General features: G+C 33.2%; 6 protein-coding genes across 10 annotated transcripts; 5 read left to right on the top strand and 1 right to left on the bottom strand.

Annotated features, from left to right (window-relative positions):
• Positions 1-1,759: 1,759 nt before the first annotated feature.
• LOC101210737 lies at positions 1,760-7,372 on the bottom strand. 2 transcript variants are annotated; one of them, XM_004134437.3, is made up of 3 exons: positions 7,209-7,372; positions 4,917-5,717; positions 1,760-4,379 (listed from the first exon to the last, which is right to left on the bottom strand). In XM_004134437.3, the coding sequence occupies exons 2-3, from the start codon at positions 5,715-5,717 to the stop codon at positions 2,634-2,636; spliced, it is 2,547 nt and encodes an 848-aa protein (XP_004134485.2). In that variant the 5' UTR covers positions 7,209-7,372; the 3' UTR covers positions 1,760-2,633. The 2 variants fall into 2 exon arrangements, with proteins under 2 accessions (XP_004134485.2, XP_031738256.1); XM_031882396.1 differs by lacking the exon at positions 7,209-7,372 and having other exon boundaries at positions 4,917-5,366; positions 5,471-5,610.
• Positions 7,373-11,690: 4,318 nt separating this feature from the next.
• LOC101210493 (omega-hydroxypalmitate O-feruloyl transferase) lies at positions 11,691-13,630 on the top strand. Its single transcript, XM_004134436.3, has 2 exons — positions 11,691-12,351; positions 12,554-13,630. The coding sequence occupies exons 1-2, from the start codon at positions 11,914-11,916 to the stop codon at positions 13,490-13,492; spliced, it is 1,377 nt and encodes a 458-aa protein (XP_004134484.1). The 5' UTR covers positions 11,691-11,913; the 3' UTR covers positions 13,493-13,630.
• Positions 13,631-15,708: 2,078 nt separating this feature from the next.
• On the top strand, positions 15,709-20,915 carry LOC101204411 (transcription termination factor MTERF6, chloroplastic/mitochondrial). Of its 3 annotated transcripts, none has more exons than XR_004215168.1 (3): positions 15,709-17,036; positions 17,239-17,406; positions 18,252-20,900. XR_004215168.1 is itself a non-coding variant. In XM_031882379.1 (2 exons), exons 1-2 carry the CDS (start codon positions 15,936-15,938, stop codon positions 18,270-18,272), a joined length of 1,122 nt encoding a protein of 373 aa, XP_031738239.1. In that variant the 5' UTR covers positions 15,711-15,935; the 3' UTR covers positions 18,273-20,900. The 3 variants fall into 3 exon arrangements, 1 of the variants encoding a protein (XP_031738239.1); XR_004215169.1 differs by lacking the exon at positions 17,239-17,406 and having other exon boundaries at positions 15,711-17,036; positions 18,252-18,385; positions 19,980-20,915; XM_031882379.1 differs by lacking the exon at positions 17,239-17,406 and having other exon boundaries at positions 15,711-17,036.
• Positions 19,580-20,674, top strand: LOC101210242. The gene has a single exon (XM_004134435.3). It carries the CDS (start codon positions 19,580-19,582, stop codon positions 20,672-20,674), a length of 1,095 nt encoding a protein of 364 aa, XP_004134483.2.
• A 1,213-nt stretch (positions 20,916-22,128) lies between the features above and the next one.
• On the top strand, positions 22,129-24,189 carry LOC101209993. 2 transcript variants are annotated; one of them, XM_011652751.2, is made up of 4 exons: positions 22,129-22,364; positions 22,473-22,643; positions 22,772-23,499; positions 23,939-24,189. In XM_011652751.2, the coding sequence occupies exons 2-4, from the start codon at positions 22,604-22,606 to the stop codon at positions 23,978-23,980; spliced, it is 810 nt and encodes a 269-aa protein (XP_011651053.2). In that variant the 5' UTR covers positions 22,129-22,364; positions 22,473-22,603; the 3' UTR covers positions 23,981-24,189. The 2 variants fall into 2 exon arrangements, with proteins under 2 accessions (XP_011651053.2, XP_031738238.1); XM_031882378.1 differs by having other exon boundaries at positions 22,133-23,499.
• A 1,303-nt stretch (positions 24,190-25,492) lies between these two features.
• LOC105435088 lies at positions 25,493-26,550 on the top strand. Its single transcript, XM_011654461.2, has one exon. The coding sequence runs from the start codon at positions 25,648-25,650 to the stop codon at positions 26,548-26,550; it is 903 nt and encodes a 300-aa protein (XP_011652763.1). The 5' UTR covers positions 25,493-25,647.

The following is a 26,550-nucleotide window of genomic DNA, read 5'->3' as shown; positions in this document are numbered from 1 at the left end:
CTAAGTCCTTATGATTAATTATGATTCATACCAATAAAATCTCAACTAAATAAACATACAATTATCATATAAAAATGTACAAATCTATACTATAAAATTTTTAACTTTGCAATAAACTAAAGCATATTATTATTTAAATACTCATAAACTTTCCCTCTCATCAAATTTTTCCAACTAAACCTTTTTCTAATTTTTTAAAGGTTACTTTTAAATATAACAAATATTTACAAAATATTATTAATTTTAAAATAAATTTTCTTTTTAAAAAAGATATCACTATATTTATATTTATTAAACTGTCCGTTAGGTTGATAAATGACTAAATTAAAGTGTGTTATAAAGCATAAGTTTAAAATTGATTTACTTATCCAAAAAACGTTATAATATTTATAGAAAAACGTAAAATTTATCACGTGACATTTATCGAACATTTTATTAACATGTAAAAAATAGACAACTCCTAAGTCACATTCAAGTTTTTCTTTTCTTTGTAAAGGAAAAGTGTTGACATTGGAAACCTTCAAAAGGGAAAAGAAACATTATAATAAAGAAATAATTTAGAGATATTGTATGAAATAACATTTGATTGGAAGCTTCTGAGAACGAATTCCATTCACAGCTAATAATATACATTAATATTATCACCTCAACAACATGAAAGAATTTGTTTATTTCTTTTTACCAAAATAGAAAGTAACGATAGTTCCCTAAAAAATAATAATAAAAGACATGAGCACTTATAAAAGTTTGTAATAAACTTAATTACAAACTTTATATGTAGATTGAATTTCTTTATATCCATTTGGTTATTAAATCTATAACCAAATAAAGATGTAGGAGGTGATGTACATCACTTCCAATTAAATTATTGTAACTAAACAAAATATTCAACTTAATTTTTGTCATGTTGGTTAACGAACCATCTAAAATACATATAAGTTGTCAACCATTTTAAGGCTTTTTTTTTTAAGGTGGTGGGAAACTTTTTTTAGTATAATAATTATGGAGATGATGAAGTCAAGTCAATTAGCAATAACCTAAGCTCATTTTGAGGAAATGGTAGAAAATTTTCATTTGATTGATCTAATTAGATTATCCAATCTTATTGTTGATGTATTTTTTTATACGTTGAATTAGAACGATGTCGTTTTGGTATTTAGTAAATATTTTTATAAGGAATTGAATCAACTAGTCTGTCAACATGAACATAGTTCAACTAGCATGAACTTGTATCAATAATCTCAAAGTGTGAGATTCGATTCTCCACCTCAAATATATTGTCAAATAAAAAACAAATATTCTTCTAAGTATTAATTATAATAGATAGGGATATAAATATTATGTAGTTGGCAAAATATATTAGTAAATCTCTTATTAGTCTTCATGAATGGAAAGTCAAGATGAGAATAGTTCTTGATTGTAATATCAACTACAAAACTGGAGGTTCAGTTTTCTCTCTCGCATGTTATCAATAATAATAACAATAATTAAAAGATGTATTTAAGTGCTCACAAACATATATGATACCAATTCCAAAACAAAAAAGAATTAAGAGATGACAAAGACTTTCACCAAAATTTGGCCTTATTGGTATTTGGTAACCATGCAATGTAAACATATCGTACTGAATCTTCAACATTACAAAAACTCTATGTATGTGTGTGTGTGTATAAGTACTAACTACTGGCTAAGTAAAACTTTTAAAAGAAATATAGTTTGTAACTACTTAACAAAGATATCATACAAATAAGAATTTTAGTAAAGAATAAATGGGCAGCAAACTTGGGTGAAATTACAAGTTTGGTCCAGAATTTAGATCATCGTAGTTTGATACGGTGTCATAAATAGTCCATCTAGTTTGATAAAATCATCGCAATGAGTTCCTACCTAAATTCTAGTAGGGACTAAGTTCGACTTTTAAGCACAGGGACTGGATTAATGATATGACCACAAACCAATTCAAATCATGCGAAATCCTAATAGTTTAACACATTAGTAATTGCGTTTAAGTTAATCCACATATATGTTTGTTTCTTTGTCTAATCTTTTTGTTTTTCAAAGACAAATAAATACACTAACATTACCCGTTTGATCTGTATGCAGTGAAAAAGAACAGATACGGCAACCTTATGGATTCTGACCTTTGTGTGTATTTACATTCGCCATAGATGGGCCGATGGAGCATAGCACAAGGCTCAGCCATCTTTCTGTGGATGGGAAGATGAAGTCATAACTCATGTGACATGTTTTACTATCACCACTGGACACTGTACAGGTGCAAAACACAAGGAGAGTCCAAGATTCGAACGACCGAAGAGAAACATCGAAGAGTAATCGAACTCGGCAGCAAAAAATGATTTAAGAGAAGCAACTAATTCAAGTTCACAGGGTAAAGGAGCTTAGTTTCTGAATTTCCACAGAGAACTGCTACAGTTATGAAGTGAAACACACTGCTTGAACGTGGAGGATGAGAGAAGACGGCAGTCATCAGAGTTTCTGCTCCACCATAACACTTTGATAGTTTAGTTTCAGATGGATATGATTACAAAGTAACCTTCGTTCTCGTGCAAAAGTACGCACTAAGGCACCTTTACCAGTTTAGGAAACCAGGTCATGGAGATTTCAATGTTAAGTTAAACTTCCAGCTTATGGAACATGTTACCATTGTCATCGCTGACATTACTTTCTCTGTCCTCTAGTTGGAAATCCACAATGCCATTCCCAAACTTATCCGTGTGTCTCGCCTTTGAATGAGCGTGCTGGGAAGGTCGCAAAATACAATTCTCCTCTAGAAAGACGTCCTTACTCTTCCGCTTCTGTTTTACATCCAATAGTCCTAAAGCATGAGCTTCCAGAGCTCTAGTTGTTGGAGGTCGATTTCGATTACTTTGTCTTCGAGAAATCATGGTGGAGTCACGATCTGAGATGTCGAGGCTTTCAGAACACTTGTTTGGTATATTTTTCTGTCCTTTTGTTTCCGTGGTGGAGCTTCCATGGCTGTCGGAATCTTGAGGAATAGGCAAATTAAGGTCAATAAAAGTATGAGGTACATGTCTACTTTGTGGAACTTCAACAACATTAAGGACATCACCATAACTAGTAATTGTACTGCTCCTGGATAAAGAAGACCAAGGCAAATTCTCCTTCGACGAATCAACTTGAAGGAGAATATTATGGTTTAAATCATAATGATCGGATGAACTGTCCTCCTCTTTCAGTTCAGGATCAGCGAAGATTTTAATTACATTGCAGCTTACTTGTTCAGTGCAAGTGTTTAATTCCCAACTTGGTTTGGTATAATCGGTGGAGTCAATTTCAGATTTGGGTTTTCCCTCGCTCATTTGGTCCAGAACAATATCACTTTGTTGTGTGTTGTCCAATAAAGATTGTTTATCCTCCTGAACTTCCATGCTTATACTGGTAGAATGTAGGCCATCTAGGCCATCATTTGAAGACTCTTTATTTGAAGAATTTCCTACACAAGTTTCCTCATCAATATAAACTTTTTTGTCCAAGCTGATTCTGGTGCCTTTGGAAGTGTCACTTACTTCCTTATCAAAATGCATAGTATTATCAGAATGAGTATCATCCATTGAAATCTCTGAAGAAATTTGCTCATCCTCTTCGGAATGACTTTTGGAAACATATTTATTTGTAATCTCAACTGGCAAACTTTGTAGTTCACGGATCTTGAATGTGCTTCCATCAGCCAAACTTGTATCAACAACCATAAATTTGATTGTATCCATAATATGAACGGGAGTTCGTGGCTTAAGATAGCAATAACGTTGCTGACTAGGGAAATCTTCCTGGTCCTGTTTTATTTTGCCACTCAACTCGCACTCTTCCTTGTCACTGCACTGTTTTTCTACAACATTGTCAAGTTCAAGAAGCCCAGGGTCTGAAGCAACCTTATTTAGGACATCACTGACTGAATCAAAGTAATGTTCTCCCTTAACTTGTTTTCTTCGGCAATATTTTTTCACACCAGGGATCAGGAATACCAAAGCATGCTTTAAACCAACAGTACTACCATAATTGTTAGCCTGCTCGGAATGCCACCCTTTTGCTAACAAACGAGGCCAAACAGCTTCCCAAAAGAGATCACTTGATCGTGCTTTGCTCAACCTGAAATCTCCAGTAAGAAATTTGACAATTTCAACAGGTGTAAGTGTCGAACATGCTTTACCAACTGGTATTTCCGGCCGGGCAGGATGAGCATGATTAGACTTAATTGGATCCATGGTGGTGCTGGTAAGATCTTGTTTTCCTTTACCAATTCCAACGGCCTCTACAAGGGCATTCAACCCAACTGTAGCTTTCAAAGAGAATACATATTCCTCCAGCAGTATTTTACCCTCAATAAATCCCCTACAAACCTGTCAATACATCAAAACTTGAGATCTAGGGAAACAAAATGCATCAGCTATCGCTAATGATAGGAATTAGGTAATAAATGCAGGATAGAAAATCGAGATAAAGCCCTTCGCCGACTGAACAATCTCTTTGACCATAAGTCAAAATGTTAAAGAAAAAATATTGGCACAATATACTTCACAACAGTGAATAAGTTATTGAGGCTGAGAGTATACAAAATGTTAGTGAAACTGAAGAAGAACAACAATATATAGTGTCTTGCTTCGATAGGAACATGGATCTAAGTGTTCAAGTTAGCAAACTACATGGAAATGTAATGTGTCTATCTTTGCGCTGAAAAATCGGGGTGTTAGTTCTGCATTCTTTAGGAAAATGTGGGCAGGACAACTTCAGCTGACTCTAAATAACTATGTACAAAAGCATGTGGTAGTTTCACTGCGGGTAATCTATAAATTTCTGAACTCTTTTACATTGATGAGGTTGCCAATGTGAGGATCGGTTGTTATATAATCTAGCATGAAGTAAAAATTGAACTCTACCTCCACTACGGTATTTTTCTTTTCCTCTGATAATGAGGAAAGCAAGCGAGATGACAACTCCTGTTGCCTCCAGCCAGTAAATAACTTCTGTCCACATATACATCTCTTGCCTCTTGCTTTACGACATGCTGTCCATCTACGGTATTTGTCGGATCCGTAAAATTTCCCATAATAAAATGAGAGAATATCCCCCATCTGTTTAGTTCCAACAAATTTCTTCACCTGAATGAGGTTCTTCCCAAAAATGTATAATCCAAGGAGAAGACTGGCCATTTCTATGTCACTCGACGAATCATTCAAGGAATCAGAAGCCAACCATTGGTCATTGTCAGCATTGCTTTCTTTCATTTTCATCTTCATTTCTTGTTGCAACAGAAAATTTGTTGCATATTCCAAATCCTTATTTGCCATGGCATCGGATGATTTAACCTCTCGAGCTTCTGGAACATCCTGCATTTCAGACACGGCTGCATGTTCACTTTGGTTTGATGCCAGAACAATATTATCATTCCCATTATGTTGCTTCTGTTTCAGAATCTCAACATCATCTATACCTGCTTCTGGTGCAGGAAATCCAACGTAAATATCACGCAGACCACCAGCTTCACTTTTCAAAAGCCCAAGATCATCTGATTTGACCACAAGAGGGGGAATTATTGCCTGGTATTCATCCCCAATTCGAGGATGAGCCTCAGGTTCTCTAAAGTCAGCCCATGTACTAGAAATCTGTGGAGAAACAGACTGGTCGGGTGACATATCTTCGCAGCAAGTATCTTGGTTTTTTATTTGAACTACATCCATCTGCAAAAGCCATTCACAACATGACAACCACTTGAGCATATCTTTTTAACTAATTCTAAAGTTATCATATCAAGAAGCACTAACCTTGCAAGATTTTATCAAGTATTAAAAGAGTTAATCTTCAATCATGCATTTGCATTAGAATTTCAGGTATCCTTCTCAGGAACATTAAAAGTTTGATTTCCAAAAATAATCGTATTATGCAATTAACAAGCATATTTTACAATTATAGGCAAAATATGAAAATAAAAACGTCTACTTTTCCTGAAAACACACCAGAAAAACCAATTAAAAATCGCATGTTAATACCAGAGGATAAAAACCTCGATGTAATGAATAAAGATATTGATGGTACAAGTACAGTTACCATAAGTTTCCCCACAACTCATCTTGAATTTTAACAAATGTAGTGAACGAATTTTAACAAATATAACGAACAGTCTACATTTACTACGAATGAAGCCAAGAACTTTCCAACCTATACATTATGTACAGCAAGTAAATTATTCACTCTCGTCTGGCCTTTAAGAGAAGAGTGAGCATCCAAACACAAACATAAAACGTTCATTAGCAACCAAATAGATCCGCCCCAACTAATTAAAAAAGTATTTGCAAGGAACATATTCCAAATGCTAAACCCAACGCAAAGAAAAACCCAGATCGAATTCTCAAGTTGATATTTCAGAACACAGAAAATATCCTGTCAACACTTACCATTACAAATCATATTCAACCAATCATATAAGATACAAAAACAGCGTTCTAAATCTTCCAAATTAAACAAAGAAGACATTATAGAAAGATAAATACATACATTTTTTCTTTTAAAAAAAGAAAGAAAGAAAAATCCCTTGCAAGTAAAGGAAGAAAAGAGCAATAGTACTCCAAACTCAATTAACCGCAATCATATCCAGATCCATATTTTGAACCCAAAAAAAAAAAAAAAAGAATTGAAACAACCAAACGTCCCCACATTAACAGACTTAAAAAGCAGCTCCACTCGAAACTTCAATATAAAAAAAAAACCACTAATCACAGATAGAACCAGTAAACAAACAACTCGGTTAGAACAAGCGAAAAATACTCGAGAAATTACGTTCTGAGAGATTATCTCAATGTGATCTAAGAAAATTAAAGTTAATCAAATGAAGAAAACACCTAAAAAGCTGTGGTTAACACTAAGAAGAAAAATCGAAGAAAATTCAAAAACCCGACATGAAGTTATTTCTTCCTTAAAGAAGCGAAACCATATATTGTAATTGTAACAACGAAAAAAACTCACAAAAACAAAAGAGGATCCCTGGAGTTTGTTCAATCCATAAACAAAATCGAATTACGATAGAGAATAATAATAATAATAATAACAACAACAACAACAACAAACATGAAAAGGAAAAAAAAAAAAAAACGAAAATCATGTATAGGAGTAGTTAATACAGTATAAAATGAAAATACTCGTACATATATAGTCGTAAAGAAGAAGAGTTGTACCTTAGTTTAACACAAAGCTACGCTTTCATGGCGAGAAATACAGAATTGAAAAGCCGAAGAAAAATGGGGATGAATAATATATGAAGAAGAAGAAGAAGAAGAAGAAATAAAAATAAAAATAAAGCGAACTTGTTTATGTGCTTTGAGAGATAGAAAGAGAGGGCTTATTATAGAGAGAGAGAGAGAGGGACGGGGGGGGGGGGGGTGAGGTCCGTTTTGAGGAACGGGAGAAGAGTATTTTGTACGCGGGGTGGTTGGCGCGTGGTGTGACGGCGCTGGCGACGGCGAGTCGTGTGGCACGTGGAGATCACGTCGGTGGCGCCGACTGGATTATCTACGGAAAGGTGTACTGGAGATGATGTGACTTCCGAATTGGATATCGACACGTTGTATCGGAGTGCGTGTTGCGGCGGGATTTTGCTTTTTTGGGTTATATGTGGCGGGCGGCGGAGGGGTGTTGGTGCACTCGCGGTGTGGTGCGTGGTGTGTGAGTTTGGCTTTTTATTTTTAATGGTTTTGGATTTCTTTTATTTTGTTTTTTGAGAATGAAAATTGGGTGGAAATTACTCAATTGGGTTTTCGCTATGTATTTATTTAATTTTTAAAAGTTAAAATAATGTTCCTGTAAATATTATTATTTCGTTTTTGTTTTCCATTTTGAAAATTAAATATAAAGAATATTACAATAACTTACTTATTTTTTTAAAATAACATCCAAATTCTTACTCAAATTTTAAAAATAAAAACACCATTCTAAAAGATATTTTTTAAACATTTTTTTGATCTTTTATAAAATAATTGTCAAAAATAGAACATCAAATTTCAAATTATATCAATAATAAAAATTTGTAAGTGATATTCTTCAATAAATGATATTTGATAATCAATCCCAGAAGGACATCACTATTACAATGGATAGAATTAAAAAAATTTACTGCATTTTGTAAATATTTAAAATTATTTATTATTTAAGAAAAAGTCTCTTTTTTATAAAATATTATTTGAAGAAATGTTTATTTTATATTTATTTATGGTGGGGGAGTCAAATGTTTGGAGATGTTGAATGATTTGGCTTTTGGATAAAATAAAGATTGGATTTAGGGGTAATATTGGTAACAACTTTTTCTTTTTCCTTCTCGGTTTAATGGTTTGAATACTACTTTTTCTTACCAAATAATAATATGTATAATAATAACTATAAATATTTTAATTTTTGTAATTTTTTATTTGTTTTTCTTTTATTTATTTTGTTGTTTGTACCTTAGAAATATGTATTTATATATACACTTTCATGTTTCTACTTTTAAAAGTGATTATTGTAGTTTCTATATCTTTGTTTTTATCTAAGTTTATGGATAAAAGTTTTAACGTGATATTTTATTTACAGAAATATTCAAGATGTAACCATCATTTTAATTTGGTACAAAGTTTACGTTTGTTCACCATTATAATTCCTTTTTATAAGACAAAATAAACGAGCTAAATTTATATGAACGAGAAAAAAAAGTATTTTGATAGTACAAAGACTATAATGAATCAAAGATATAAATGTCGATATCTAAATTATATAATAATTTGATATTTATCGTAAAAGTTAGTGTTGGATTTTATTAAATATGACTAAGCCTTTTGTGTTATAAATATACTTTGTTTTTAACCAATTTACCAATTCATATATCTACAAAAGAAAAAAACTCAATAAAGTCATAAAACATAATGATTTGAATGGTAAGGATTAAATTGTTACTAAGTGTTAAAAGTGTGTGGTTTAAATTGTTAAAGAATAATATTCAATAACTAATCCATATTTGGAAATCATTTATTAAAAGAAAAATAAAACTACAATTAATCATTCAAAATTTTAAAAACTTAAAAACTAAAAACAGAAATAGCTACACATTTTGTTTTTTAATTTTTTTTCAAGTAAGTATATTTTCTCTTGTAATATAATATAGTAATAGTATGTATCCTTCTTGACTCAAATAGTTTAAATCTTACTTAAATTCTAAAAAAAAAAAAATTTCTTTAGTTTTCAAAAGTTGACGTGATTTTTGAACATATTGGTAAGAAGCATATTACAAACTAAGAAATTTAAATGTAAAATGAGTGTTTATAGGTATCGATTTAAAAAACAAAGAAACATATTATATTGAAATGGGTCGTTAGTTTAAAATAAAAAATAATAATAATTATAATAGGTAGCAATTTTAGGAATAATAATTAAGTATATAACAAAGTTTATTTTTAAATTGCAAATATAGCAAAGTCTATAGGCGATAAACTTCTATCGTTGATGGACTCGTATGATTTATCAATAATAGATTCATATTTGCAACATAGCCTACCAATGATAGACTTCTATTATGGATAATATTTGCTAATCTTGCTATATTAACAATTTTTTTAAAATGTTGCTACATATTTAATTAATTTGAATCTAATTGTTATATTTGCAACCATTCTTTAAAAAAATATTTGACTAAGAATTCAACTTTTGTGTATGAGAAATATATTAATTATGGTAAAAAATGGAGAAGAAATTGCTAATACTAAAAAGACGAAATTCTTACCAAATAAGAGACCAAATTATTATTAGAAATTAAAAGTTTTGAAGATTAAAATGTTACAAAAATTATCAAATAACCCTAAAATATGGTCAAATATGTCTAACTCATCCAACTACTTCTTAATAACCAATTTAGGTCAAGTCGTATTTTTTAGAAAGGTGTCATAGGACAACCATGCAATATTTGAGTCAATAGACCATTACTCGAATGTCAAACAAAGTTGAGATTCATCAACGAGACAACAATAAAACTTAGAACAATTACACGTCAATTACATACTCAAAACAATCGTGATATCAATAGTATAACTCTTATAACAAGGTGTGTTTAATTTAATTTTCACTTGCTTACATTTAAGAAAATTAAAACTATAAATCAACCCGTTGTTTACATTTCATTAATATTTTCATAATTCACATCACCAGATATATGTAAAATCATAATGTGAATATAATATGAATAGCAAATCTGTTAATTTAAAAACGTGAAATATATTAATGAGAAGATCAATTTGTTGACATTTTTATAAAATTCTTTTGTTTTAATAGTTGTTTAAATAAATGTTGGACTTTGATTGTATTTCTAATAAATTCTTTTATTTGCTCGAAGTATGAGTAAAAATTTAACACAAATAGTTAGGTTAATTTGTTTCGTTTGGATTGAATTAAAAATTTGTTAGATACACTTAAAATTATATTTGAAGTGGCTTCCAATAGTTTAGTTTTTTTTTAAAAAAAATTAAACACTTGAAAATGTAATTCAAACACATAATTAATTTTCTAAACTGTTTTTGGGTGGATTTAGTAAAAAAAAAAAAAGCATAATTAATTGGTGCCAAAATACAGAGAGGAGAAAATGCATATATCATTCACATGACAACAATGATAAATCTACCATTTAGGAAGTAATGTGAACTACAAGATGAGAAATATTTGTACACCAGTCCGGTGTTCGTCACACAAACTCGAATACTTGAGTATGTGGGTATATAGGTTTATAACTACTCCTCTTATTATAGGATGCTTATCTAGCCAACATTTAAATCCGTCTCTATCCAATTTTTTTGGGGTTGGACTCTCTTACCTCAATAGGAGGTGTCAACGAATATGCTTTCTAAATTTTGACGACTCTAATTGTGCGAGATCATGTTTATCAAAGGTTGAAATGACTCTAGTTTGAGTTATGTTTTTCCTGTAAATAGACACTATAGGGGTTCCATAAAAGGAGACATTCGAAGTCATGAGATCTAGCATTATCTTTCAATTGGATTTGTTTGAGCTACTTCCCCGTATTAACAAAAAAAAGAAAAAAAAAACTATAGAAAGGTAGGGATCCATATAGGGTAGAGTATGAGTTTAAATTCTAATAGGAAAAGGAGAGGGTATGATTCTTATTATCTACTTAGTTTCCAAACCACGAATATAGACGATAGGCTTTCTTCATTCTCAAAGTCCAATGATTTAAGACTAGATTGACTGATTTTAGAACCAGATAAGTGAAGTAGTGTAAAATCACTAAAAGACGTAATTAAGAACTCACACAATTACGAGTTTGGTATAAACCAACAAAATTTCATACTTATGAAATTCCACTTCTCAAACTATAAAATACTTTTATAACTCTAAAATTCCAACAAAAAGGGCACAACTTAAAGTATTGGTCTTTCTTCAAAAGAGAAAAAAAAACATTTTATTCTACATTTTTAGTTTTGAATAAATAATTATTATTATTTATTATGAAAGAAAAAAAATAAGTTTGCCGACAAATATTTATAAATAAATTCAAACCGGATTCGCCCGACTAATAGGATCCCTGGGCTTTAATAAGAGATAGATAGGCCCAATTATTAATTGGGCCTACATTAAATTACAAAACTGTCCTTTAAACTTTTAATTCATACATGGGATCCGCACGGGTATACTTCCCGCACGACGGACGGGCGCCACCAAATTACCTCCTCTCCCGTCTCCGACGAGAAATGAACATGTTCTTTCACGCCCGCGCTAAAGAATCGAAAGCAACGAAACTCTCATGCTCCAAATAAATCGCAATTTTATCTCTTAAAATTCCTAAATCCGCCATGGATTTCACCTCTCTCCAATTCCTTCTCCCTCTCAATCAGCATCAAATTAATCGCCATGGCCGTCTCTCCTCTCTCCATATCCGACGAAGACATACTCAAAGACGAGCCTCAGAAACTCCTCTCTCCATCCAATCCAACGCCGGAGGAGACGATCTTCCTGTCGAACATCGATGTGGCGGTGGCCTTCACTGTGGAAACCGTGTACTTCTTTGAGGACGGTTCGGCGGCGGAGATGTCGAGGATTGTGAAGAGAGCGTTGGCGATTCTTTTGGTTCCGTACTATTTCTTGGCCGGTCGATTTCAGACGAACCGGGAGAGCGGGCGGTTGGAGCTGGCTTGTAATAATGCCGGTGTTGTGTTTGTGAATGCGAAATCGAAGGTGAGGATGAGGGATCTTGGGGATTTGTCGCTTCCGAATCCGAGTTTTGGTCGGTTTGTTCATCGGCCTGGACTCCACACAAACCTCCATGAAAGAGCTCTGTTTACTGTTCAGGTATGTGGCGAAAAACTGTTGAATGAAATTGATTTGATTAGAATAATATTCACTTCACTCATTGGATTTCTGTATACAAGAAAGTAATGGATGGTGACAAAACATAGATAGATGGTACATTATATCACATTTTTCTTGAAGCAAAATATTGATATTTATCTTCAACCCATAAAACTTGTTTGTAATTGTACACATGGTACAGGTTACGGAGTTTGTGTGCGGAGGGTATGCAATCGGCATGGTAACAAACCACGGCGTTTTGGACGGCAAATCCGCGGCGGAGATGTTCCAAAACCTCGCATCAATATGTCGCGGCGGCGGCGACCTGAAACCCCAAACCATTTTTAACGACAGAACAATTTTCAGAGCTCGAAATCCTCCTCTTATTTCACATCCCCACCAAGAGTACACCCCATTTTCCCCAACCCTAAAACAACTCCCCTCCTCCTTCACCGCCCTCAATAAACCCTCCCCTACCCCATCGCCGCCCATGTCCGCCTCCAACCACCTCCACTCCCTCATTCCCTTCACCCCCTCCACCATCGCCACTCTCAAGAACGCCGCTGCTCCCATCCCCTGCTCCACCTTCGAAGCCATTCTGTCCCAGCTGTGGCGCGCCAGGACCCGCGCGGTCTACTCGGACCGCCCAGGCGAAACCTCCATGGTTTTGTTTGCGGTTGATGTCCGGTCCAAGATCCGTCCGGTTCTCCCAGATGGTTTCGTTGGAAACGCTGTGGTTACTGGGTTTGCGGCGGCGCGTGCGGCGGAAGTGGTGGAACGGCCGTTTTCGTTTTGTGTGGAGAGGGTGAAGGAAGGGATTGAGAGGGTATCGGGGGAGGAGTATGTGAGATCGGCGATTGATTGGCTTGAGGTTTATAGAGGGATTCCGGCGACTTGTAATGGGAAGAGTTTTTATGTTTCGGCTTGGTGGAAGTTGCCGTTTAAGGAATTAGATTTTGGGTTTGGAAAACCGGTTCATGTTAGTCCAGTGGCCAACGGGAATGATGAGTTTGTGTTGTTACTTTCTCCTGCGAACGGCGGAGAGAGCGGCGGAGGGAGGAGTAGAGGTAGTGTTAATGTTTGGATTAGTTTGGAGAAGGAGAAGATGAAGAAGTTCATGCGTTATATATTTGCAATATGATTTAATTGCCTAATCCTTTGCTTTAACTCTAAGCATATGATCATAATACACAATGACAACATGTCCAAAGATGGAGAATTATATTCTATGTTTTAGCTATCAATTTATAGATTAATAATAATATCCATTGAAATCAAATATCTAATAACTTTTGCATGGCTACGAGCTAGCAGCAAATACAAATACTTGAATGGAATATATAATTATAGATGAAAATATTACACGAAAATCGACCGATCATTGACATAGTCGATTGATTAGCCTATCATCCCTACAAAATCAAAGGAAACCAACCAATTGGTGTTTGACGTAGATTTGAGGGGAAAAATCAACATATTGAACAGTTCCATTGTGGATTAGTTTGGATTATGTTCATGTTTAGTCCATAAACTAAACATTCAATTGGTCAAAATTTAATCTTTTTACTTTAAATATGTTTAAATTTTTTTATTTATATATCTTGTTTTGTTGTTAAGACGATGACACAAAAACTAAACATAGTAGTTATGGATGATTTTTTAATCTAATGGACATAGTCGACATCCAACAAACAACATTAAGTACAATAGATTCGGGGCACGAGTGAAAACTTACCAAGAATCGAAAAAATGGGTTGGCTTAAGTAAAGGTCCAAACCGTACAAAACAACTTAATGAGGCTTCCTCGCATGTTTTCCGACTCAAGAGATCAACTTAGTCCCAAAATATGGATAAAATAAAATTGTTCAATCTCGGCTTGGTCGAAGCCAGCAAAATATCAAGCATGCATCCATTCGTTTCTCTTACTTCTTTCTTCTCCCTTCATCATCACTTTGCATCTTCATCTTTTATCTTCCCCTTCCCTAAGAAACATGGTTGATTTCAAACACAATAAAATATGAGAGAGATAAAAGAAAATGAAGATTGAAAGAAAAGAGAACAAAAAGTAGGAAAACAACTAGGAAGAAGAAGAAAACAAGAGAAGAAGAATAAAGAATGAAGAGAAAATAACTAAGTGTCTTTGGAATTTTATGGCAATATTGAATCATTTTTTTTTCTCCAAAACTTAATTTTATCTTCCACTTCACCTAACTTGAATTAGAATTTGTAAAAGGTTTGAATTTTTTAGTTTATTTGTTTTTCATAAAAAACAGAGGAGAGGAAGATGCGAGAGGAAAGGTTGAGGGAGTAGAAAGAGATTTGAGATGAAATTTTGATTTGTTAATTTTAAAATATTTGATAAAATATAAGAGGAATAATTCATCAAATCCGAAGTTTAAGAATATAATTGTAATTAGTTTAGGAGTGGTTAAAAAGTGAAATAATATGAACTATTTATTTGTCATTTTAAATAATTTATTTGAACTTATTGTTTTTATAATCTTTTTCAAATAATTTTGATAACTCTTAAAAGAAATTAAATTGAAAAATGTCGGGAACTACCACACATTTAGTTTTACATTTCAAAAATAGTACACTTAAAAAAATGTAAATTTGTTTTTCTAGGTTTATTAAGCTAACCTCGACATTGAGATTCTTCTCAAATTGAAAAAAATTGTGTTAAAATAATTTTTTGATCCATCTAGGTCTAGAATGTCAATGGGATTGTGAGTTTTTTATTTATTGAAAATATTAAAATTTCAAAATAAATGAAATTCTCAAATGACCAAAATACTCTCGAAAGCTTAAACATTAGATATTCTCAAAACCTTAAATCCTGGACTCATTCGGGATGAGATGTTGCATGTTTGCTCCCAAAATCGAAGAGATTTGTCTGATTTTTGCTTCCAAAATTTAACATAGTCATTCTCAAGCTTAAATATGTAAATGTGATTTATTTTGAACAATTCCATAGTTTAGGTAAAATCTGAGGTGGATGGAAAAATATGTAGTTGGTTTTCGGTTCTAATTAGATGTTAAACTATATTTTAAGTTAACGTAAGTGGTTTCCTTTGATGAACTCGACAATTTTATCAATATGGATTCGAGGAGATGAATAATCTCAGTCAAGATTTATAAAATTTCTTCCAAATTTGTTTGTGTTTCACATATGTTTTTTTAAAAATAATTTTGGAAATAATTTTAATAATGATTGTGCTTTACAAAGTCTTGATATTGCACCAAATTGATTTGAGAGGGAATCAAGATGAATGTTGGTGTAAGATTCATGAAGAGTGTACAACGCTAATTTCATTAAAGAGAAAAAGTCTGTGTACTTTGCTAGTTTTAGCTTCACCTTTATTAATTAGTTTTCAGAAAGTTATTTTCGACCATTTCCCTTCAAAAACCCTAACCCTCTCTCTGTCTCCCACTCCGCCCATCGCCGATGCCCCGCCGCCCCCCATTTTTCTATTCTGTTCTCTCATAGCTTCATCCTCTTGTGAGGCATTGCTAGTTTCTCCCATTCTTCTTCTCAACAAGGAACCAACAGGTCTGTCTTCCTTCTCCTCCCACTTCTTACACTCATGTCTAACTTCTTTCGCACAATCCTTCTACTTAGATCTCCATCCTCACTCTTTTCTCACGGATTTTCCCAAAGTCCGTTCAAATCTCTCAGATACTTATCCACCTCTTCTGAGATTGTATCATCTCCCAAATCTGCTTCGTTGCCTTCTAATGCTGTTCAGCTCAATAATAATTCGAAGGCTGTAATTGGGTTACTTGCGAATCATGGATTCTCTGAATCACAAATCTCTGACCTTGCCAAGAGGTATCCTCAAATTATTTCTATGAACCCCGAGAAAATCCTATCGCCCAAATTGTTGTTTTTTCAATCTAAAGGTCTTTCTTCCCCAGAGATTGTCAAATTAGTATGTTCAGTTCCCTGTGTTTTAACAGGAAGTTTAAACAAACGAATTATTCCATCCTTTGATTACATTCAAGCCGTGCTTGGAAGTGAGGAGAAGACTCTCACTGCTATAAAGCGCTTTCCGGGTATTCTCGGTTGGGATCTTCGAACTTCAGTTGGTCCCAATATTGAAATTCTGAAACAAATTGGAGTGCCGGATTCAAATATTTCAAGTTATCTTCAGCGGCAGCCTAAAATGTTCTTAACAAGTTCCATCCGATTCAAGAAGGCTGTAGAGAGAGTTACGGAAATGGGATTCAACCCTCAACGATTGCAGTTTGTTGTTGCTGTTTTTGCTCTGCGATCAATGACCAAATCTACATGGGATGAGAAGGTTGAAGGTTATAGGAAATGGGGATTGTCTGAAGAAGAGATCCGTTTAGCTTTTAGAAAAAATCCACGTTGTATGAGTGCTTCTGAGGATAAGATTAATGGTGCAATGGATTTTTTTGTCAACAAAATGGGATGTGAACCATTTTTGGTTGCTAGAACACCAACTTTAGTTTCATATAGTTTGAAGAAGAGGATTTTGCCTAGAGGCTACGTTTATCAAGTTTTGGTGTCAAAGTGTTTGATTAAGAAGTACGCGCATTTTGCTTTGTTTTTTAACTCTTCTGCAAACCTTTTCATAGACAAATTCATCAACCCTCATAAGGAGCAGATTCCTGAATTGTTGGAGTTGTATAAAGAGAAATTAATGGATTTAGAAGATGAACAGGTTCGATCTCCTTGAAATTTTAATGTTTAACTGTTTTGTTAGTTGATATGTGTAGTGAGAACTAAGATTTATATACATTCAAGAGTCTGTGTTTCTACATTATCACTTTTTTGCTATCTAAAATAGATATATATGTATATACAAGTATTAGAATCAAAGATTAACAATTTTTAAACCAACAATCATATATTTTTTTGGGTAGATTTTGGTCAATTTCAAACGCAATAAAATATGAGAGAGAAAAGAAAAGAAGGGAAAACAGCAGGGAAGAAGAAGAGAACGAGAGAAAAAGAATAAAGAGGGAAGAGAGAAGAACAAGCGTTGTGACGAGGAAATATACTATATTGTGAAGGGTTATGCTTTGTAAAAGGTTTGAATTGTTTAGTTTATTTGTTTTTCATAAAAGAGGGAGAGGAAGAGAAGATGAAGATGGATGGAGAGAAGAAAGAGATTTTCCTTTGTTAATTTTAGAATGTCTAATTATCTTAATTAAAAAAGAGGTTAATTGCAATTATTAACAAAGAATAAGAGACGTAACTGATAAAATAATATGAAATATTTCTTTGTTATTTTAAATAATTTATTTTAACTTAATTGTTTTTATAATGTTTTTCAAAACTACATTATGATAACTCTTAAAAATAAATGGAAAAATTTTGGGAAAATTTGTGAGGAGTAGCACACTTTTACTTTTACATATATTTTCAAAAGCTACTAAATTTGTTTATCTCGATCTATTTTGTCCCTCGACATTGCGATTCTTCTCAAATTTTAAAAAATCGTTTTTACATAATTTCTCTCTACATCGAGATTGTGAGCTTTTGTTTTAAAATTTCAATACTACTTGAAAAAAATAGACTCTCTTAATGTTTATGATTTAAATATTTGACCGTTTTTAGAAATAAAATATTAAAAAATTCGTGATTTCAAAGGTAAAATGTCCAAATTTTATGAAAAGGTCAATAACATCACTGATTTTATGAAAAGGCGGATATGGGTAATCTTTTGAAAAAAATTTAATGCTAGAACTTTTCTTGACATTTAAAAACGTCAAATAATATGTATTTTCTTTACGTTTTGCAAATGTCAAGAATTTTTATGAAAAGTAGGCGAATTTTCAAAATATTTTTCACATCCGAACATTTCTTGAAGACGTTTTTTTTTTAAAAAAAAGAGAACAACTCCTCCTCTAGTTTTTCACTTTCCATCTTTCAGGAACAAAGAAAGTCTCCATGAAGCCCCTACCACCCGAACGCCCATGGTGACCCATCCATCACGCCCAGTGACTTAGCACCCAGCGTTCACACACACCTTCAACTTCCGGCCACTCTTTCAATAATTGACACCAGGTTATTTTTTCTTCTTTTCTTTTCTTGTATTTTAGAATTTTTGTTTTGTTATTGCAATTAATTTTAACAGTTAGTTAATGGGTGTTGCATAATTGGTTTCTTCATATACTGAAATCCTTAATTCGTGTATTTAGTTGGTTGTAATGTGACGAACAACGGAAAATTCCAAGTTACGCCCATAATGTGTTTGATGAAATGCTTGTAAGAAAGATGGTTGTACCTTATTCGGATTTTTGTGAACAAACACTTCTTTAATCCATGTTCGGTAGCATGTTGATCTTAGAAGTCCAAAGCGGTCGAATCTCATGTATATACTTGTGGTGTATAAATTATAATTTGAATCTCAATTTTAACAATCTAATTGTTGTTTCAAAAACTTTTCTTTCTTAGTTATTTCAACTTTTATTTGCCTCATTTCAAGATTTTTTCAACTTTATCAGTGTGGTTTTTTTCTTAATGATGGATTTTTTTTTAAGAAAATGAACAATTTGTTAAGTTTTGATTCTTCATTCCAGCTGAGAGAACTCAAAACTCAAGTCCATTCTCCATTAAACTCAAAACATCATTAAATACACTGATTTAGCACAGAGATTTTCCTTCAAACCTCAGTTAAAGTCACATGGTTTGGTTTTTGACCATTTACAACTCTAGATGGTAGCTGGTTTGGACTAGAGTTTTGGAGACCAAATTTTAAATGGAGTCACCTGTGAGAGTTCACCAGCGTGGAATAGTATGTGTTGCATGAGAAAGAAATTGCGTTCAATATTTTAGAGGTTTTTTTTTAAAACTAAAGGGTAATTTAAACATCTACATGTACATTTGTCCCAAAACTCTTCCTTTTAAAATTTGGTGTCCAAAACTTTCTTTCCCATTAGACTTCAACTTTGTCTTTTGTTTTTTTCTATCGAGTATTCAGAAACGGGTTGGTTTTAAAAAAATCTACTTTCGACCATTTCCCTTCAAAAACCCTAAACCCCTTCCTTCCTTCATTTTCTCATTTTCTTTGTTCTCTCTCACTCTCTCACTCTCTCACTCTCCCACTCTGCCGATCGCCGATACCCCGCCGTCGCCAATTTTTCTTTTCTCTTCTCTCATAGCTTCATCCTCTTGTGAGGCATTGCTAGTTTCTCCCATTCTTCTTCTCAACAAGGAACCAACAGGTCTGTCTTCCTTCTCCTCCCACTTCTTACACTCATGTCTAACTTCTTTCGCACAATCCTTCTACTTAGATCTCCATCCTCACTCTTTTCTCACGGATTTTCCCAAAGTCCGTTCAAATCTCTCAGATACTTATCCACCTCTTCTGAGATTGTATCATCTCCCAAATCTGCTTCGTTGTCTTCTAATGCTGTTCAGCTCGAGAATAATGGGAAGGCTCTAATTGCGTTACTTGAGAATCAGGGATTCTCTCAATCACAAATCTCTGACCTTGCCATGAGGTTTCCTAGAATTCTTTCTATGAACCCCGAGAAAATTCTATTGCCCAAATTGTTGTTTCTTCAATCTAAAGGGCTTTCTTCCCCAGAGGTTGTCAAAATAGTATGTACAGTTCCTAATTTTTTTACAGGAAGTTTAAACAAACGAATTATTCCAGCCTTTGATTATATTCAAGCCGTGCTTGGAACTGAGGAGAAGACTCTCAATGCCATAAAGCGCTTTGCGGGTGTTCTCGTGAAGGATCTTCGAATTTCAGTTGGTCCCAATATTGAAATTCTGAAACAAATTGGAGTGCCCGATTCAAATATTTTAAAATATCTTCAGTACCAGCCTAGAACTTTCTTGATAAACCCCATCCGATTCAAGGAGATAGTAGAGAGAGTTACGGAAATGGGATTCAACCGTCAACAATTGCAGTTTCTTGTTGCTGTTTTTGCTCTGCGAGCAATGACCAAATCTACATGGGATAAGAAGGTTGAAGTTTATAGGAAATGGGGATTGTCTGAAGAACAGATCTGTTCTGCTTTTAGAAGGCATCCATGGTGTATGATGGGTTCTGAGGATAAGATTAATGGTGCAATGGATTTTTTTGTCAACAAAATGGGATGCAAATCATCTTTCGCTGCTACAAGACCAATCTTAGTTTCACTTAGTATGAAGAAGAGGCTTTTGCCTAGAGGCCATGTTTATCAAGTTTTGGTGTCAAAGGGATTGATTAAAAACGCGAATTTTACTTCGTTGTTTTGCTCTTCTGAAAAGCGTTTCATAGAAAAATACATCAACCTTCATAAGGAGCAGATTCCTGGATTGTTGGAGTTGTATGAGCAGAAATTAGTGGAGTCTAGAAGATGAACAGGTTCGATGTTCTTGAAATGTTAATAATTAAACTGTTTGTTATTAGTTGAAATGTGTAGTGACAAAGTAGCAACTAAAATTTATATATGTTAAAGAGAATGTGTTTCTACATAATCAGTTTTTAGATTGCTAACTAAATAATGACTTCTTTAGAACCGCTTTGCCTCATATTTGGATATTGTCCCTTTGCTCAACATTGTTGGAGTTTGCATTATTTCAGCTTCTTTATGATGGCAAATTTGGTACTTCCATCAGTTGGGTCTTTTTAACCCAACTTCACATTTCATTTATGCTCATAAGGCTTTTAGCATCATATGACTAATTTCAATTCTTTGATGTCCTTCCTTGTTTAATTTAAGCTTTATAAGGTTTTTAACGTTATATAACTATTTTGATGATGTAGTTTTTATATTTAAAATTTGAGTTTCTTTCACAGATTTATGAAATTTTAGTTAATGAAATGTGTGGTAGACCCATTTAAGTATTTGAAGTTAATAAATAATATATGCTAGTGAAGTGGTAAAGAAATTCTTCATTTAGATAGTTTTAGCTTCACTCTTATATGTCTTATCGTTTTTAGGTATATGCTTCTTATCATAGTTTTTTTTTTAAAAAAAGAACATTATTTTTGAACTTTTTTTACTGAGATTTCAAAAGAGGGGGATAATTTTAAAAGGAATATATATATATAGGAAATTGACAAAATCAGCACTTTTTTAGTTTTATATTTTAAAAATAGCATAATTTTAGATCGAGATCTACCTTGAGATTCTTTTCAAATTTGAAAGAAATTTCTCGATCTCTCTCGACCAATTGCGACACTGAGATAGTGCGTCTTTTATTAAAATTTTTAAAACAAAGTGATATATAAATGACCAAAATACCCATGGTGTTTCGAATGTTATATATTATCCGAAAACACTAAATTCCAAACATTTTGCTCATTTTCAACTGTGAACGATTTTGCTCCTACAATTTAAACGACTTTCAGTGTGGTGTGCTAAAGAACTTCTAATGAGAATGACAAAAATAATATATATATGTTGAAATCATGTAACTTAAATGATTTAGAAATTGAGGTTAACTCCTCTCCGGTCAAATTTGTGATTGATCATGAACCAAAGTTGTCCGTTCTAAGCTAAGAAATTTATGTAATATGACATCAGGCTAAAGTTGCTTCGAGATGTTCTCGAGTTTAAAAAAAGCAATTATGTTATTTTGCAATTATGTCATTTTCAAATTTTTAATAAAAGGTACACTATCTTGGTGATGCACTCAGTCGAGAGAGACCGAGATAAATCCTTCATAAAGTTTTTTAAAATTTGATAAGAATAACTAAATTATTAGTTTTTTGAAACAGTGTTACTTTTAAAATATAAAATAAAAATTTGATAAGAATAACTAAATTATTAGTTTTTTGAAACAGTGTTACTTTTAAAATATAAAATAAAAAGAGTGCTATTTCTTAAAATTTACATAAAAAGCTATTTTGGACTATTTCCCTTCAAAAGCCCTAACCCCTCTTTCTTTCCTTTTCTTATTTTCTTTGCTCTCTCCTACTCTCCCCCTCCGCTCATCGCCGATGCTCCCCCGCCCCCCATTTTTCTTTTCTCTTCTTTCATTGCTTCATCCTCTTGTGAGGCATTTCTAGTTTCTCCCATTCTTCTTCTCAACAAGAAACCAACAGGTCAGTCTTCCTTCTCCTCCCACTTCTTACACTCATGTCTAACGTGTTTCGCACAATCCTTCTACTTAGATCTCCATCCTCAGCTTTTTCTCACGGATTTTCCGACAGTCCATTGAAATCTCTCAGATACTTATGCACCTCTTCTGAGATTGTATCATCTCCGAAATCTGCTTCATTGCCTTCTAATCCTGTTCAGCTCAATAATAATTCGAAGGCTGTGATTGGGTTACTTGCGAATCATGGATTCTCTGAATCACAAATCTCCGACCTTGCCAAGAGGTATCCTAAAATTTTTTCTATGAACACCGAGAAAATCCTATCGCCCAAATTGTTGTTTTTTCAATCTAAAGGTCTTTCTTCCCCAGAAATTGTCAAATTCGTATGTTCAGTTCCTTGTGTTTTAACAGGAAGTTTAAACAAACGAATTATTCCATCCTTTGATTACATTCAAGCCGTGCTTGGAAGTGAGGAGAAGACTCTCACTGCTATAAAGCGCTTTCCGGGTATTCTCGGTTGGGATCTTCGAACTTCAGTTGGTCCCAATATTGAAATTCTGAAACAAATTGGAGTGCCGGATTCAAATATTTCAAGTTATCTTCAGCGGCAGCCTAAAATGTTCTTGACAAGTTCCATCCGATTCAAGGAAGCTGTAGAGAGAGTTACGGAAATGGGATTCAACCCTCAACGATTGCAATTTGTTGTTGCTGTTTTTGCTCTGCGATCAATGACCAAATCTACATGGGATAAGAAGTTAGAAGTTTATAGGAAATGGGGATTGTCTGAAGAAGAGATCCGTTTTTCTTTTAGAAAGAATCCATGGGGCATGAGAGCTTCTGAGGATAAGATTAACGATGTAATGGGTTTTTTTGTCAACAAAATTGGATGTGAACCATTTTTTGTTGCTAGAAGACCACTTTTAATTTCACTTAGTTTGAAGAAGAGGATTATTCCTAGAGGCTACGTTTATCAAGCTTTGGTGTCAAAGGGTTTGGTTAAGAAGCACGCGAATTTTACTACGTTGTTTAACTCTTCTGAAAAGCGTTTCATAGAAAAATACATCAGCCCTCATAAGGAGCAGATTCCTGGGTTGTTGGAGTTGTATGAACAGAAATTAATGGATTTAGAAGATGAACAGGTTCGATCTCCTTGAAATTTTAATATCTAACTGTTTTTTGTTGGTTGATATGTGTAGTGACAACTAAAATTACCACTTTTCTGGATACGGTCCCTTTGCTCAACATTGACGGAGTTTGCATTATTTCAGCTCTTTATGATGGGAAATTTGGTATTTCCATCAGTTGGTTCTTTTTAACCCAACTCCACTTTCATTTATGCTCATAAGGGTCAACTAATTTCAATTCTTTGATGTGCTATTATTACCACTGATATAATATTTTTGAGATCGCATCCTTGTTTAATTTAAGCTTTGTAAGGTTTTTAACTAAAATTTCTGAAAGGCATGCCAATTCCATTCAACTAAACTTGACATGTAAATTGATGTCTCAATTAAGGGTTACCGATTCTTTCTTCCTATATTTGTAAATGTTAAACCGATCCGGTGGTGGTTTTTTCAGGTAATCTTTGTCTTAAAAGAAGCCCAACTAGTATTCAACTAAAAAGAAAAAAGAGGATTGAGAGAATTATAGAATCTAGAAAGCTCTATTTTTTTATGACAAAAAGGTTCAACAATTGCTTCAACAGAGGTCGATATTGTGTCACCAGATTGTTATCTGATTGTTGATGGAGCTCTTTCCCCTCGAGTGAGCTTCATGAAGTTTTAGTCTTAGTCATTGTGATACCCATCTTCCTCAAGATTTTGTGCTAATTCTGTTTCCTCTTCTCAAGAAACATGGTTGATTTTTGTCAAAAAAGAGATGGAAGAAAAGAATGGCTGAACAAAAAGAAAAGAAAAGAACAAGGAAGAAGAAGAAAACAAGTGAAAAATAATAAATTAGAAGGAATAAAGAGATGAAATATACTATTATATTTTAGTCAAAATCAAGGGCAGTACTTAATCGTTTTTTTTTTTTTTTTGCACAACTTAATTTTATCCCCCACTTCTCCTAACTTGAATTAGAATTTCTAAAAGGTTTGAATTTTTTAGTTTATTTGTTTTTCATAAAAGTTGTCAAAAAAAAAAAATTGAAAAAATATTAAAACACATGTTTAAGGAACTAATTAAATTTAAAAAAAATTATAATTAAGAACTGCATTTAACTTTTCACCAAACTAAGAAGATATTAATTAAATTTTTTTGATATTTTTATTTCAAAGTTACGTATTTTAGAATATATATATGTGATATAACTAATTTAATTAACTATTTTGATATTAAAATTTATTATTTGTAAATTAAGAGTGTGACGTATTGATTATTTCTTACGAACTTCAAACAATTCTCATCAGGAAGGTTTTCAACCTTTGTATTTAAAAATGTGGAGAAAAAAAACAATACTATTAATTTCATAGAGTAATTGATTAAAATAAATACGTTATTTAATTATAATCCTTTTAATTGTTTAAATTAATTCAATTATATATTTTAGTTATTTGTTTAGTGGGTGTTATTTTAAAAAGTCCTCTTTTTGTGCTCAGCTCTCTTACATGAACTCCTTTACAACAATTTCTATTACTTGAATTTGAAGATTTTGATTCTAATGGTTTATATCTATAGAGGATCATAAATATTTTTAATATCCATCAATTTTATTAATTTTGATTAAATTCCAATCTGCCAAATAGCCCCAAGTCGACTTCATGGTCCGTGAAATTCAGGACTGTTTCATGCAGCTAAGTTACAATCGAAACAAAGCTAATCTAAAACTGAGTGGAAGTTCATGATTATGGAAGACTGTAAAAGATAAAAGCAGCAAGAAATTGAACAGAAATGAAGTTGAGACCTTTTTTTTTTTTTTTTGCTTAGCATAGGACCATCATAGATAACAATTTTTTTAAAAAAAGTATAAGGTAATAGATGACAAATTATAAGATAAAATTGGAAATACTTAAGTATTGTTTTTATTATATTCTTTAAAAGAGTTTATCGAAAATCATTTTTGAATTGAAAAGAAAGGATTTGAATTAAGTGTTTGATACAAAGATTTTGTTGTTTAAATTATTTGTTAAAAGATAAAAGATAAAAGATAAAAGATCTTAGTCTTATTTATAATAATTTATGATTCCTATTTCTTTTGGGATTTTCTATATTTTAGTTCTATAAATAGAACCAACTGTTTTCTCATATTTTCATGATTAGAACTCTTATCTAATAACAATAATAATAATGGAGAATGATGAAAGTGGTGACCAATGCATTTCCCAATGGCTCTCTCTCCGTCCTCCGTTTCAGTCTCCTCCTCCCTCACCTCAGACTTTACTCTCTCTCCGTTTGCCAACGCAGTCTCTTACTCCACCACTATCACTCCATTTGTCGTTGCACCCTCCTCGTCCTCATCCTCCGCCTCCACAACATCGACCACTAGAGTTTTCTCCCCTTCCTTCAACTGCAGCCGACCCTCCATCCTCTCTCCTTCTACCATCGCAATCTCCTGATCTTCTGCCACCTGATAGGCTACAACCACCGTCAACACAACAAACTCAAAACGAAGCAGACGAAGAAATCCGGCCAACAAAACGAACTCAAAACGAACCAAACGAAGAACTCCCGAGACCAAAACGAACTAGAAAACAAGCAGACACTAGTAGGATCGAGCCACCGTATCCGTGGTCGACAGAGCAGGGAGCCATAATCCACAAACTCGAGTATCTTCAAGCAAACAACATACGCACAATCAAAGGGGAAGTGAAATGCAAAAGATGTAAAAGAAAGGATGAGATAGAGTATGACTTAATGAGTAAGTTTGAAGAGATGATAAAGTTCATTGAAAGAGAAAAATGTAACATGCATGATAGAGCTCCAAATTGTTGGACAAACCCTACTCTACTAAACTGCAAGTTTTGCAATAAAGAAAAATGTGTAGAGCCAATCATACCTGCAGGAAATGATAATAAAATCAATTGGTTGTTCTTGTTATTGGGAAATTTTCTTGGACGTTTGAAGCTCACACAACTCAAACACTTCTGCACTCAAACAAAGATTCATAGAACTGGAGCCAAGGACCGTCTTGTTTATTTCACTTATTTTGGTTTGTGTAAGCAACTTCAACCCACCTTCGATCAAAACTGA

The sequence above is a fragment of the Cucumis sativus genome, chromosome 3 (genome assembly GCF_000004075.3).
Source record: "Cucumis sativus cultivar 9930 chromosome 3, Cucumber_9930_V3, whole genome shotgun sequence".
Lineage (NCBI taxonomy): Eukaryota > Viridiplantae > Streptophyta > Magnoliopsida > Cucurbitales > Cucurbitaceae > Cucumis > Cucumis sativus.
Note: the sequence above shows the minus strand (reverse complement) of the source record. Positions and strands in the feature narration are given on the sequence as shown.

Coding starts and splice junctions, on each gene's coding strand:
- LOC101204411 (XM_031882379.1), top strand. CDS start 15,936: ATGTCTAACTTCTTTCGCACAATCCTTCTACTTAGATCTCCATCCTCA. Junction 17,037..18,251: donor TGGATTTAGAAGATGAACAG/GTTCGATCTCCT, acceptor TCCATCTTTCAG/GAACAAAGAAAGTCTCCATG.
- LOC101210493 (XM_004134436.3), top strand. CDS start 11,914: ATGGCCGTCTCTCCTCTCTCCATATCCGACGAAGACATACTCAAAGAC. Junction 12,352..12,553: donor GAGCTCTGTTTACTGTTCAG/GTATGTGGCGAA, acceptor CACATGGTACAG/GTTACGGAGTTTGTGTGCGG.
- LOC101210242 (XM_004134435.3), top strand. CDS start 19,580: ATGTCTAACTTCTTTCGCACAATCCTTCTACTTAGATCTCCATCCTCA.
- LOC105435088 (XM_011654461.2), top strand. CDS start 25,648: ATGGAGAATGATGAAAGTGGTGACCAATGCATTTCCCAATGGCTCTCT.
- LOC101209993 (XM_031882378.1), top strand. CDS start 22,399: ATGTCTAACGTGTTTCGCACAATCCTTCTACTTAGATCTCCATCCTCA. Junction 23,500..23,938: donor TGGATTTAGAAGATGAACAG/GTTCGATCTCCT, acceptor TGGTTTTTTCAG/GTAATCTTTGTCTTAAAAGA.
- LOC101210737 (XM_004134437.3), bottom strand. CDS start 5,717: ATGGATGTAGTTCAAATAAAAAACCAAGATACTTGCTGCGAAGATATG. Junction 4,380..4,916: donor AGAAAAATACCGTAGTGGAG/GTAGAGTTCAAT, acceptor ATGTATTGACAG/GTTTGTAGGGGATTTATTGA.